This window comes from Budorcas taxicolor, chromosome 23 (genome assembly GCF_023091745.1).
Source record: "Budorcas taxicolor isolate Tak-1 chromosome 23, Takin1.1, whole genome shotgun sequence".
NCBI classification, from domain to species: Eukaryota; Metazoa; Chordata; class Mammalia; order Artiodactyla; family Bovidae; genus Budorcas; species Budorcas taxicolor.
In genome coordinates, this window is record NC_068932.1 from 46,184,747 (window position 1) to 46,198,507 (window position 13,761).

The window sequence follows — 13,761 nt, forward strand, 5'->3', positions numbered from 1 at the left end:
ATGGGGGCCTCTCAGAGGCTGGCTTGGGAACCTGGCTTCTTATCCCACATTACAGGGGATGGAGTTTGCCCTCCCATGGGGCTCTGGGACTGCCTGAGGAGCTTGAAGGCAGGGAGCTTCCATGAACCCTCTCAGCTGACCATTTTGCTTCTTTTTAACCATATAGAAATGAGGTGTGGACCACACTTTAAAAACACTCTAATCAGAAATCACAGTATGTGCTGTCTCTCCTAGAGGACTGTATGACTCGCTTCTTTGAATAGGTCACATCTCTTTTTAAATACCATTTTCTTTTCGTTCTGTAAATGGGTCGCCCAGTCCACAGTGCTCAGAGGCGGTGGACCCTCACCAGTAGGTGGCAGAGCTGGGACCCAAATCCTCCTCCTGAAGCTCAGTTCTTGGCTGAAAATCTCAGGGCAGCTCCACGTCCTTAGGAGCTAGAGCTGACTTCTTTCTCACTGAGCCATCAAAGGCTTTCAAGTGGAAGCTCCCTGTGTACCAGTACAGACATTTCTTTGTGTCAGCATCTGCCTATTTCTCCTGTTCACATTCATAAATATTTCAGTGTGAATCTCTAAAAAGTGAGAACTTCCTTTTGGAAATAGACCTCAAATACCTTCCTCCAGCCATAAATCAACAATAATCCCTGAATATCATCATCCCATAATGCATTCAGGCTTTACATTTCCATATTGTCCTGTCAGTGTGGTTTTTTTCCCCCAGTTTGTTTCTATCGTGACGCAAGACCGTCACCATGGCAATTGGTAATAAGTATCATAGGTGGCCCTTGAGCTTCCTTTCAAAATTATTTCTTTCCTTGTAAAGTTGGGCAGTCCCCAGGCAGCACCTGATTCATTGTGAGTGACTTTACAGGGATCCGCAGGGCAAAAAGCAACAGTTTCTCCTAGAAAGACATCATTGATTGAAAAAAAAAAACCAACGTTTTCTTTAGGTTCGCTCTGGAACCCCTCCTGCCGAAGAAAATGCACTCCCGGTCCCAGGACAAGCTGGACAAGGATGACCCTGACAAAGAGAAGAAGGACAAGAAGAAGGAAAAAAGGAACAGCAAGCATCAAGAGATATTCGATAAAGAATTTAAACCCACCGACATTCCCCTGCAGCAATCTGAGGCTGTGATCCTTTCAGAAACGGTAATTTCACAGGGAGCTCTCCCTCACTGATTGGTAGCTGCCGCAGGGGGCCTGTCTTTGCTCCACATTTTGCCGAGGGGCCTGTCCATCAGATTTCACTGAATGGGCTGGGAATAATCATTTGAGAATCCAGGGTCTCTCGCATCCCGCCCTTGTGTAACTGATGCTCCAGGACATCAGAGGCTCAGAGCAGACCCATGTCTCTCTGGAGGATGCTGGTTTTTCTCTCCATCCCCCCCGCCCCCCGGTGTTGGGCGGGGTAGTGGCGGTGGTGGTGGGCGGGGGGGGGGGGGGGGGGGGGGGGGGCGGGGCGGGCAGCTGTCAGCGGGACCCACAGGGTTCTGGGCTCTGCAGCGAAGTGGGACTCATTCATTAGACATCCAGACATCTCAGGAGATGAACAGGGTGCTTGTGTTGTCAGGAAACAGTAATTCCAGGCCGGCTAATGCCGTTCCCCCACCCCTTCCTGACCAGAAATTGCTAAGCCGGTGTTCTGCAGGAGTGTTATAATCTGCTCAGCTAGAGTCCCAGAGCCCCTTCCCACAGGTTCTGCCAACCATACTCATTTCCATGTTATCCTCCTCACCTCATCTGTTCCATGCTTAAATCCCTTGGCCATCTTTCACAAGGATTTGGGGGGACTTAACTGATGCTGGTGAGTTGACATTAAAAACGGATCCCAGGGACTCTCATTCATTCCAGAGACCAGGGTGTGTGGCAACAGGGAAACCCAAGTGGCACACTCTCCTCCCAGGCCTGGGCTGGGGTGGGGGCTGGGAGGGGTGCCAGCTGATGCTCCCAGCAGTGTGTTGCAGTGTTTGGAGTCTGGGGGCAAACTGAGGGCGGCTTCTGGGGTGAACTTTATTCAGAACATGCTATTTGTGGACTGGAGACAAAGCAAAGAGGAGGCTCTCACAGGCCATCAGCTTCAAAGGTGAAGTTGGGCCTGGAGCTACCACCTTGCAGTGGAAGGCCGTTTGCCTCTACAGTGCCCAAGAATGTGCCTGTCCTGGGCGGAAGCCCCCAACCCCTCACCAGCCCTGGCGGTTACTGAATGGTTGCTTATCAAAGGGCTCAGGTGGAACCCCTGTTTAATAAGACACACTTCACTGCTTTCTTATATCTTCAACACCGTAAGGCATGTTTCATCCAGACCCTTTGTCATGGAGACCAGCAGTCGCGTGCTGCTTGGGTGTCTAGAGGAGAAGGGAGACCCCAGACCACACATGGTCTTCCTGCAGGCGAATGCTCTTGTGAGGCCTTTGGACAGAGCTCTGACTGCATCTGGGCTGCAGTGTTTCATGGCAGAAGTTGGCGACCCAGGGTGCGGGGCTCAGGAAGGGACTGGCCACTGGCTAGCGCTCAGATGTGACCTCCCGTGGTGCGATCCAGAGGTTTCTCATGACGCCCCTTCCCCCCACCTCCCGGTGGGCTCTGTCCACTCTTCTGGAAAGCTGAGTGGCCAGCGACACTGCTGGGGCTGCCCAGCACCCCCTTCCTTCTCCCGAGTGTCCAGACACCCTACCTGGACAGGCAAACTAACAGCAACATTTTCTGAACATTTGCTCAGTGCAGACCTTGTGGAAGTCTGTCGTACGTTTTTCTTTAAGCTCTACTTTGAGATGGTAAAGCGGACGGCCTCAGAGAATTTGAGCCAAGTGGCAGAGTTGATCCAAATTGAGTTCCGTGACAAGAAGATAAAGGATTTGCCAGCTTCGGCCATCGTCACAATATAACTTCTGTCCCTCCCCACTGTGGTCCTGCTTTCCTGCAGACAGGCTGAGTTTAGCCCAAAGCTCCACCCCCACCCCCCAAACCCCAGCGGGCCCGAGTACTCTCCGAAAACTCACCATAACCCACCGAGGTCAGAGCACAGAACCTTGACCCCTGCTGTCAGCCTCTGAGGAGTCTCAGAATAGCCGCAGCTGCAGTGCTAGGGCCAGGCACCCCAGCTTCTTGCCGGAGGCAGGCTGGCTGCTCTTGGTCCAGCCGAAGTCCCAGTCTATTCTCTGGGTGACAGGTGCTGGCCAGGTCTATGGGTCCAGCTGGGCACTTGGAGTTTCCTATTCAAGCCTCCGTGTGCCCGTGACCGGCCAGGTGCTGCAGGACAGAGTGGGTTGGCAGGGGGTGGGGGTCTCAGGGAGCGAAGATGACTGAGTGGCAGCAGCAGGCCCGTCCCCAGGGTGGTGCCCTGGGCCCCTGGGGTTGCTGTACTCTTGGCACCCACCTACCCCCTCTCCACACTTCTGCAGAGGTTTTTCTCTGCTTCCTCTTTGGGGCTGAGTTCAGCTTCCTACCTGAATTCGCATCATCAGCAATGTCTTGACCTCCGGCTGAGCCTCTCAGGACCTGGAGCAGGGGAGGGGCCCTCCACATGCCATTTGCATCTCACCAGTAAACCATGCCCTGCCCCTTGAACTGTCAGGATGTCCCCTGATGGGAAGGGAAGGGTGGGAAGAGCACCCTGAATCCATCTTCAGTCCCCACACACATGCACCCAAGGGGAGCCCCAAGCTCAGCCAGGCTGTCCCAGGCCTTCCACAGCAGGTGGGCTGTTTTCTGCAAATGAGTGGTGATGCCTGGACTCCAGGATCTGCTTTGTTGGCATAGGACAGTTCCAGAAGCCAGCCTGTTGGCCAGTGTCCCCTCAACCACCCCACTTACAAAAGGACTTAAGCCTTTCTTGCTTCCTTCCAACCTCCAGGGAGGCCCTGTCTTTGCAGACCACCCAGTGGAACATGCTGCCGCCCACCCACTCTGCAGCTGGCCCTCACCAGCAGGCCCATCCGCGCCCTGCCCCTACCCTGGGGAATCAAGCCCCATTGCCAAGCCCAAAGCCCTGCCCATCCTGGGGCCAAAATCTTGATTCTTCTTTCTCAGCTGGGTTAATAACTGTCCTCGTTACTCCTACCTGAGAGTATTTTGGACTGCTCATGTTCCCCCAGACCTGACAATCTGAGACCAAGTTGTAAGACGTAGGGAAATAAAAATTCCCAACGTTGCAGACACAGGAAAAGGCTTAGCTGCTTAAAGTCAGGTGCGTCTGGAAGTCAGAGGTGGGGGAGACAAGTGCAGTGAGCAGTGGAAAGGACTCCTATCGGTCGTAGCATCGCGTGAGTGGAGGAAGAGAAGGCAAGTGAAGGAAGTCCTTCAGCAAGTTTCCAGACTTTCACACGCCTGCCAAGAAAGACCAAGAAATTAGTCCCCTGGGGCATTCTGGTCACTGCGCAGGTCATTGAGTCCCCTCCCCACCCGGTGGGGCACTCCCTCACACCAAGTGTCCGCGTCACATTCCTGTTCAGGAGACACGGATGTGACATCCCCCCCGACTGTGTAAGGAGACTGGGTGAGGCCGGGGTTAGTTTTCTGGGACTGCAAGAACGGCATCCCACAGGCTGGGTGGCTTCAGCAGAGGCCGATGGTCTCACAATCTGGAGGCTGGACATCCAAGGCCAAGGTGCCAGCAGGGCTGGCTTTCTCTGAGGCTGTGGGGGGCTCTGCTCCAGCCCCTTGCCCAGCATTCCCTTCTCCCCGCATCTCTGCCTTCGTCTTCACATGGTGCCGTCCCGTGCACTTGTGTCTGGGTCCGAATCTCCCCACTTTATAAGGACACCAGTCACACTAGAGCAGGGTCTGCTGTAACAGCGTCACCCGACCTTGACCGTCGGCAAGAGCGTGTTTCCAGATGTGGTCATTGCACCGGCACTGCAGGTCAGGACTTTCGCAGAGGAAGTGTTGAAGTGGCATTAAGTCAGCCCAGTGTCTGCTCAGCACTCAGCGGCTCAGTCGTATCCGACTCTTCCTGACCTCATGGACTGTAGCCCACCAGGCTCCTCTGTCCGTGGAATTCTCCGGCCAAGAATATTGGAGAGGGTCGCCATGCCTTTCACCCGGGGATCTTCCAGACCCAGTGATCGAACCCACATCTCCAGCATCTCCTGCGCTGGCAGGTGGTTCTTTCCCACTGAGCCACCTAAGACGGACCCTAACTATGCTCTCTCTGTCCCTCCCACGTAGATCAGCCCCCTGCGGCCCCAGAGACCGAAGAGCCAGGTGATCAACGCCATGGGGGGCGAGCGGCGCTTCTCGGTGTCCCCGTCCTCCCCGTCCTCCCAGTCCACGCCGCCCCCAGTCATGCCGAGGGCCAAGCTCAGCTTCAGCCTGCAGTCCAGTAAGTGAGACATCATCCCGTGTGAATTCCTGACGTTGCGCTGTGACCTCCCCCCTCTGTTGAAGGCTCTCACTTTAGACCAGCTTCTTTTCAGTCCAGCAGCCAGAGAGAGTGTTGGTGAGCCTCTGACTTTGAGAAGTGTCCCCCGGGACTGGAGTGGGTCAGGCCACAGCTGAGTCCCGGGTTCCTGTGCTCCCTGGGTGGACGGTGCAGGACCCAGCCAGCGCTCCGGACCTCCTGGGTGCTGGGGGTGACTCGAGAGCACGTGGGGCACCCCCCATTTTGTGTCATGAGATGATGCAGCCCACAGGGTGGGAAGGGGCCTTTTTGTGTGCAGGAGGAGTGGGAAGGAAGGAGCCCTTCCAGGCCATGCTGAGGGGCTAAGGGTAGAACTTACCTTCCAGCTCTGCCCGATTTCTAGGGGTGCTCAGCATAATTCCTACAGACTTGGTGGCCCCAAATATCAAAAAGTTATTCTGTCATAGTCTGAAGGCCAGGAGTCTGAAATCCAGGTCTCTCCAGTCCTGCTTCCATCTAGTGCAGGGGTCCCCAACCTCCAGGATCTAATGCCTGATGACCTGAGGTGGAACCGATGTAGTAGCAATAGAAATAAAGTGCACAGTAAGTGTAACGCCCTTGAATCATCCCCAAAGCATCCCTGCCCACCCCCAGGTCCATGGAAGAAAACTGTCTTCCACAGAAAGGGTGGGGACTGGCGGTCTGGGGGCTCCCACAGCCCTCGGAGTTCCTCGGCTTATATGCTCATTCCTCCAGCCCCCTCACCCCTCTCCTCCCGGCTCTGTGTTTCTCCTCCTCTTATGGGAGACTGCAGATGGGCTTCAGGGCTCCCCGTAAATCCAGGATGATCTCATCTCCAGATCCTTCTACCAAGACCCTCTTTTCAAAGAAGGTCTAAGGCTCTGAGTGCGTGCTTAGTCGCTCAGTCGTGTCCGACTCTTTGCGACCCCATGAATGGCAGCCCGCCAGGCTCCTCTGTCCCTGGGATTTTCTGAGCAAGAATACTGGAGTGGGTTGCCCTTTTCTTCTCCAGGGGGTCTTCCCGACCCAGGGATCGAACCTGCAGTCCCCTGTGTCTCCTGCATCGCAGGCGGGTTCTTTACTGCCGACCCACCTGGAAAGCCCTCTGAGGTTCCGAGTGGATGTGAATTGTGGAGGGATGCAAGTGGTACCCTAGTTTTCACCCCTGAAGTCAGGCCAGCCAGAGAGGTGACGTCCTGGCAGGAAGGAGGTGGCAGGGACTGAGGATGGCAGCAGACGAGAGAGCCAGGAGGACCCACTGTCCTCCCCGTGGCTGGAGACAGGGCGGGGAGCCTGGTCCTGGGCAGTGGTTTGTGCCGGCCACCAACAATCGTCCTCAGCTCCTGGTTTCTTCTTGCTGCAAGGGGAGCAGCGGCCATTCCCGAGACAGTCTGTCTGGTCGGGAGTCAGGGCTGCCCCGGGGATGAGCCTCAGGGAGCCAGGCCTTGCTGGGTGCTGGAAGGGAGACCGTCTCCAGGCGGATGTCGCAGCTTCACTTCGTACATCCTTATGCTGTAACCAGAGATCAGAAATATTTTATTGATTTTTTCATAAATAGTTAATAAATAGGCACATTGCCGCTGCAGTGGAGGACACTTTGGTGGTCCCTTAAAATTAAACATAGAGTCACCATAACCCCCAGCAAGCCCACCCCTAGACATTCACCCTGGAGACCTGGACACACAGGCTCAAACAGATACTTGAGTGTGATTTGTACCCCTAAAAATGATTAAAGTGGCAAATTTTAAATAAAGGCCAGAGTAAAAGCAACCAGCCAGCCAGTTAGGAGAGCGACCATTCCATCAGAGGCCACCTTCTCGCGCCTCGATTCAACTGCAAGGCCTCCTTATCAGCTGACACCCCTCGTCCTAGGGAGCACGCTCTTAATGAACGACTTTCCATCAGATGCATCATTGGGTAGGACACCCAACAACAAAAATGCCCACTTCTCTCTTTAACATAAAAGGCAGATGATTTCTTAGAGTCTCAACAAAGGCTGAGAAAATAGATTGTCCTAATGATCACTCCTCCCTTTGCAAACAACTCCTTTTCAGTTTACTTTAAAAAAATCAGTACTGCTTCCCTTTGGCTTATTTAAAGCAGCAGTCACAGCGGCAGCTGCTGCTAATACCTGCCTTTCATAGGATCGTGGCTTTTCCTGTTGTGAGAGTTTTGACAGGCAGGTGGGCTGGTGGTGAGCTGTGTTGTTGGACTCAGCTGAGTGCAGCTCCCTGTAGGAGGCTGAGGCAGCGACCTGGCGGACTCTGAACACTCCAGGCGGAGATGGTCCTTGTGACCCCTGAGCTGTATAGACGCCCCCAGGCGTGGCAGTCGAGGAGGGACCAGAGGGGTCCCAGGTGGACGTAGCTGTTTTTCCAGCGGTCTGATCCACCCTTTAAGCTCGGGATTCAGCATCCATGATTCTCCTTGTGAAACATTCCCTTGCAGAGGACACAGCCCTGGCCTTCTCTGCTCCCTCCCGACCTCTTTGCTGCCCACTGACAGGCATTTCAGGGGGGTAAAGGATCCCCACCACCCTGCCAGTCCTGAGAGGGCACGAAGCAGTCGTGGGGACACACCGCTCCCAGCGGGGATGGGGGTGTGGGTCTCATCCTCCCCCTTTTCCAGGCTTGGAGCTGAACGGCATGACCGCGGCTGGGTTGGGCGTGGCTGAAGTTCCGCCCCCTCTGCCCCTCAAAGGCACCAGCACGGACTATGGGACCTTGACCGAGAACCTGGACTTGACGGGCTCGCCAACGCCCCCGCCCCCTCCGCCTCATCAGAGGGTAAGTCAGGGCTCAGGAACGTGGGTCCACCCTCTCTTTCCCTCCACAAGACAGGAATTCTTCCTTCTTTCCTTCCTGATGTTGGCGTGTTTACTTTGGGCCAGCCAAGGCTTGATTTCCAGGAAAAAGTGGCAGTGGTTAGAACGCGGATGTGTGCGGCCCGGGGTCCTCTGTCATCCCCACGGGAATGTATGCTCCCAGGGGGTCCTGTGTCATCCCCACAGGAACATACACTCCCAGGGGGAACATGTAGAGGGGGCAAACTTCCAGCCAGTGGGTCCACAGGCCACTCTCGTGACCTTGGAGGTCATTGCCTTGAGGTGCAGTTCTTATGAAAGTTTGGTTTTGAAAAGTAGCTTTCTGTATGAAGACATTTTTCATTTGAAGAAGCTGGCTGATGCCACACACGGGGGACACGTCGTGCTCCCGGATACTGCCCTTGCCCTGAAGAAGCCCTGGTCCCAGCTTGGTTCCAGGCAGCCTCGCTCTCCCACTGGCCGTGTGTGGGTGGGGACGGGTGCTCACCACATGGAGAAACTGTGGCCGAGCGCGGGATTTGGCTCCAGCTGGAGCACACCCCAGCTCCTCGAGGCTGCCCGTTCCTAGCCCCGCCTCTAGCCATGGGACCTGTCCCCACCCCACTTAGACTCGGGATGCTAGCTGTCACCAGCATGATCGGCCAGCTCGGGCCCTCCTAAGCATCAGTCCTGAGGCTAGTCCCCCCATGGCATCTGTCATTGATTTGGTCTGATGTGTGCTCACTGCTCGGGCCCCTGGGCCTGCCTACTGACGCAAACATCCTGGGAAGCCAGCACAGCTGTTAGTGGAAGGGCAAACACACACGCTTTGGCGCCATGTGTAAAGGCGCTGTGAGTGCCGCGATATTAATCACCCGAGTCTCCTTGCTCTTGGTCTCCTATCTGACTCACCTGCAGCATGAGTGCGCCTTCAGGACGCAGGCCTGTGGGCCAGGGGGTCATCACCCGGTTTACGGGGCTGCCTCCCCGGCAGGCCCTGAGGGCTGCTGTAGGATCACGGTCATTTGCCCGCTCTGGGGGCTGGTGCACAGCTTCCTGTCACTCTCACCATCAGGCTTGGAGTCAGCTGTCTAGCTGTTGCCACTTTAAATCATCCTTTCTTTAAAAATGGCTCACACTCGCCCGCTCCGTCTACTTCCACAGGTAAGCAAGCAACCGTCTCATCAAACCTGGGAATCGGCGTTTCTTCTGACCATTCTTTTTCTCTTTGTCATTTTTTTTTAATAGTCATTTATTTATCTGGCTGTGCCGGTGCTTAGTTACAACACACAGGATCTTCAGCGGTGGTGTGTGAACTCTTAGTTGCAGGATGTGGGATCTAGTTGCTAGACCGTGGATAGAACCCGGGCCTCTTGCATGGAGAGCAAGAAGTCTTAGCCACTGGGCACCAGGGAAGTCCCTCTTTTGACCATTCTTACCCTGTCTGGGTTGGAAAGATCCCCTGGAGAAGGAGATGGCAACCCACTGCAGTGTTCTTGCCTGGGAAATCCTCTGGACAGAGGAGCCTGGTGGCCTACAGTCCAGGGGGTCGTGAAGAGTCAGACAGGACCTAATAACTGAGCACTACAAAGCTATTCTTTTTCCTCCTGTTACGGTGTCTAAAAATCGTTACATCAGTTCTGTTTTCCACCTTGACTCTCTTCTCTCTGTTAAGCCCTGGGTCACTTTAGTATTTATTTGTCTGCGAATTAGGAGGAACTTGGGTGATGAGTTAGACACTGCTTTGTCACCGTCCTGCCCTTGAAACTTCTTTGCTCACGTTGAGCTGAACGTGCGCCTGCCCTGAGAGGCTGCTGACAGCGCGCTCTCACCCGCAGAGGACAGTGCTCTGCGAGCCCCTCTGCTTTGCTCTGCCCGTGGCTCGTGCCCGCTTATCCTGGCCTGTGTGTTTCTTCCTCTCCTCACTCATTCATGCGTTCATTTGTTCACTCACTCATTCTTTTACCTGGGTGGTCAGCACGTGGCCTCTCATGCATGTGACATGCCCGCCGAGAGCAGGGCACGAGCTGCCCTCGGTCATTCACGCCCTGGCAGGTCCATTCAGTGTCTCCTTTCACCGTTACAGTCATAAATTCATTCTTATGACTGAAAGGCAAACTGGGCTATATCCAGCCAGCCACCTGTTTCTGTAAAAAAATATTTTCTTTTTAATTTTTTATTGGAGCATAGTTACTTTATGATGTTGTGTTCAGTTCAGTCGCTCAGTCATGTCTGACTCTTTACGACCCCATGAACCGCAACACGCCAGGCCTCCCTGTCCATCACCAACTCCCAGAGTTTACCCAAACCCATGTCCATTGAGTCAGTGATGCCATCCAACCATTTCCTCCTCTGTCATCCCCTTCTCCTCCTGCCCTCAATCTTTCCCAGCATCAATGTCTTTTCAAATGAGTCAGCTCTTCTCATCAGGTGGCCAAAGTATTGGAGTTTCAGCTTCAGCATCAGTCCTTCCAATGAACACTCAGGACTGATCTCCTTTAGGATGGACTGGCTGGATCTCCTTGCAGTCCAAGGGACTCTCACGTTGTGTTAGTTTATATTATATAGCAAAGTGAATCAGCTATACAGGTACATATATCCTCTCTTTGTTAGATTTCCCTCCCATTCAGGTCATCACAGAGCCCCCTTTGCTGTTCATTAGGTTCTCGGTATTGTTCAGCCACTCAGCTGTGTCTGATTCTTTGCAGCCCCATGGACTGCAGCGCGCCAGGCTTTCCTGTCCTTCTCATTAGGGATCTATTTTATATGCAGGCACGTCTGTGTGTCACCCCCAGTCCTCCAGTCCATCCCACCCCCTCTGCCCTTCCTGGGGTCCCTACACTGTTTCTCTGCGTCTGTGTCTCTGGATCTGCTTTGCAAATGTTCATCTGTAGCGTTGGAAGACAGCTGCAGCCACTTCTTGATGAACGGTGCCTCCTCCATGAAGAGTTTAAATATCCCCTCAACCTTGCTCACGGAGAAGGCAATGGCAACCCATTCCAGTACTCTTGCATGGAAAATCCCAGAGACGGAGGAGCCTGGTAGGCTTCAGTCCATGGGGTCACTAAGAGTCAGGCACGACTGAGCAGCTTCACTTTCACTTTTCACTTTCATGCACTGGAGAAAAAATGGCAACCCACTCCAGTGTTCTTGCCTGGAGAATCCCAGGGATGGGGGTGCCTGGTGGGCTGCCGTCCATGGGGTCGCACAGAGTCGGACATGACTGAAGTGACTTAGCAGCAGCAGCAGCAGCAGCCTTGCTCATCCCCATTCTTTACCAATGCAGAAGAGACTGTGGGAGAGAGACTGTTTGTCAACAGGTCGGGGGATGGTGGCCGCAGGGGCCAGTGTGGCCCGGCCGACCCTCTCTCGTGTGGCCTTTCCATTTCCAAGAGCATGGCAGGCCTCTGGCCCAGCCCCAGAGAGCACCTCCAAGGACTTGTTTGCCTCTGAGCATCTTCAAGGGACGTGAGGAAGGGCCTGTGGGTCCTCTTCCCAGGGGGGCTCAGCTGTGATGTGGCCAGGCTGCCTGGGTGGCCCTGGGTCCTGCATTGTCCCCTTTCCCTTGTTCTTGACCATTTCAACTGCCCAGGTCTGAAACCAGTCCATTTCCAGGCGCCCCTTGATCAAGAGCACATGGATTTAGAACCACCCTGGGTGGCTCAGTGGTAAAGAATCCACCTGCAGTTCGGGGCCTGGGTTCTGTCCATGGTCTTAGCAACTAGATCCCCCATCCTGCCACGAAGAGTTCAGATGCACAGCTGAGGATCTAGCAGGAGGTGCTAGAGACACGGGTTCGATCCCTGGCTGGGGAAGACCCCCTGGAGGAGGAAATGGCAACCCACTCCAGTGTTCTTGCCGGGGAAATCCCATGGACAGGGGAGCCTGGCGGGCTACAGTCCATGGGGTTGCAAAGAGTCAGACACAACAGAACATGCAAGCATCGCGATTAAAACCACCACCCAAAGGGCAGTGGCTACACTTCTCAGAGGCTGTTCAGATGTCTGACGTATGTGCTTTGTGAAAAGTGGTTCATCAGAGACCCTGGAAAGGCCTGTGGCCACCAGCAGCCCGGTCCTGAGAGTGGTGACCTGCCAGCCCCGTGTCGCGGGGAGAGGACATTCCCACCCAGGGCTGCAGGTCAATCTTCCCTTGCCCACCCCCCTACCAGGTCAGAACCTCCCGGAGACCACGTCTCTCCTGCCAGAGCATCAGCAGTGAGCCGTCCCCTCATTTTCTGTCTTCCAGCATCTGCCTCCTCCTCTGCCCAGCAAGACCCCACCACCACCCCCTCCCAAGACGACGCGCAAGCAGAACTCGGTGGACTCGGGGATTGTGCAGTGAAGCTGCGGCACCCCCCCGGAGGGCGAGCTGGCATCCTTCGCGTCCCTCGCCTCTCCTCCCACATCCGGCGTTTACCTCATGGGGCCTGTGATGTCTGACCGGTGGTGCAATTGCTTTTCCCTAGCAGGATCTCGTCTCCAGCCACAGGGTGAGCGGGCTTTAGCATCAGGGAGTAAGGAGGCGGGTACCGGCCCGGGACACGCGGCTGTGTTTATCAGCGTCCGAGTGTGTCCATCTTGAAAGAGCCTGAGTCTTGCCCCAAAGCCCTTACTGTTTGTGCCAGATGACACATCAGCAAAGAGCCCAGCTGACCTGAGCAGAGCGCAGGAAGGAGAGGTTAGAACTGTGTACTAACAGTGGACAAGTCCTCAGCTCCCCGCCAGACCCCAGGTGCCTCTCCCAGGATGTCTCACGGAACGCTCCTGCCTGCACCTGGTGCTGTGACTTGCTGTGGGCTGAGGGCTCCTTCAGTCTCCGTCAGGCAACTGTGGTCAGCCCTTTCCGGGAGGTTCCTGGTTTCCCTCGGCATAATTTAAAATAGGATACTTGTCTGCTACTGAACACTTACTAATTTATGGAGTGGAGGCACCATTAAAAATACTGGATCAGGTGGAAAAAATAAGTATGAGTGTAGGAAGATCCGTTTTCTCTCTTTTTAAAAAAAGGATATGTAGACCACAGGCGATGGTTTTAATTGGGGGAACTCTTCTCGTGCTCATTCTGTACAGAAGTTTGTATATATGAGGGTCTTTAGAACTTGTTTTAATTTTTGTGGTCCTTCTGTTTATTGTCCTAAGCACCTGCGAATGATTCTCAATATGTGTTCTTAACTTGTAACTGAGGGAAGTGTAAAAAAGAAACACAAATTAAATTTTCTGATTTTTTTTTTTTTTCTCCAAAGCGCAAGCCCTAAAAATGTTCCTGGACAATGATTCAAAAAAAAAAAAAAAACACTAACTTTGTATGACCTAATATTTTATTCTCTCATCTATATTTTTTTATTGACTATAATCATGGTATTCTTCTAGTAGGCTCAAGAGTTAATCATTGACAACAAAAAATAAACTGTCGTTTAAAGTCTCAGTGTCCGACATATTATGTTATTATCCCCTGATGTAGAATAGAAAAGCCACTGCTTATATTCTGCTGCTGACTTAAAAAAAGAAAATGCACCTCATGAGAGTTGGAGTTGCAAGTTAAGTTTTATCTGGGGCAAAGTGAGAACTATAGCCCGGGAGACAGCACTTCAGAGA

General features: G+C 53.9%; 1 protein-coding gene across 5 annotated transcripts in view; it reads left to right on the forward strand.

Annotated features, from left to right (window-relative positions):
• Window positions 1-13,552, forward strand: part of DOCK1 (dedicator of cytokinesis 1) — a 563,137-nt gene extending 549,585 nt beyond the window's left edge. For 3 of the 5 annotated variants that reach the window (XM_052661098.1, XM_052661099.1, XM_052661100.1), the window contains exons 49-52: window positions 953-1,151; window positions 5,169-5,322; window positions 7,990-8,147; window positions 12,413-13,552. In XM_052661098.1, the coding sequence (XP_052517058.1) occupies window positions 953-1,151; window positions 5,169-5,322; window positions 7,990-8,147; window positions 12,413-12,508 (607 nt within the window). In that variant the 3' untranslated portion in view covers window positions 12,509-13,552. Of the gene's footprint in view, window positions 1-952; window positions 1,152-5,168; window positions 5,323-7,115; window positions 7,254-7,989; window positions 8,148-12,412 lie in introns of those variants that run through there. The other 2 variants (XM_052661102.1, XM_052661103.1) reach the window with 2 other exon arrangements.
• The last annotated feature ends 209 nt before the right edge of the window (window positions 13,553-13,761 follow it).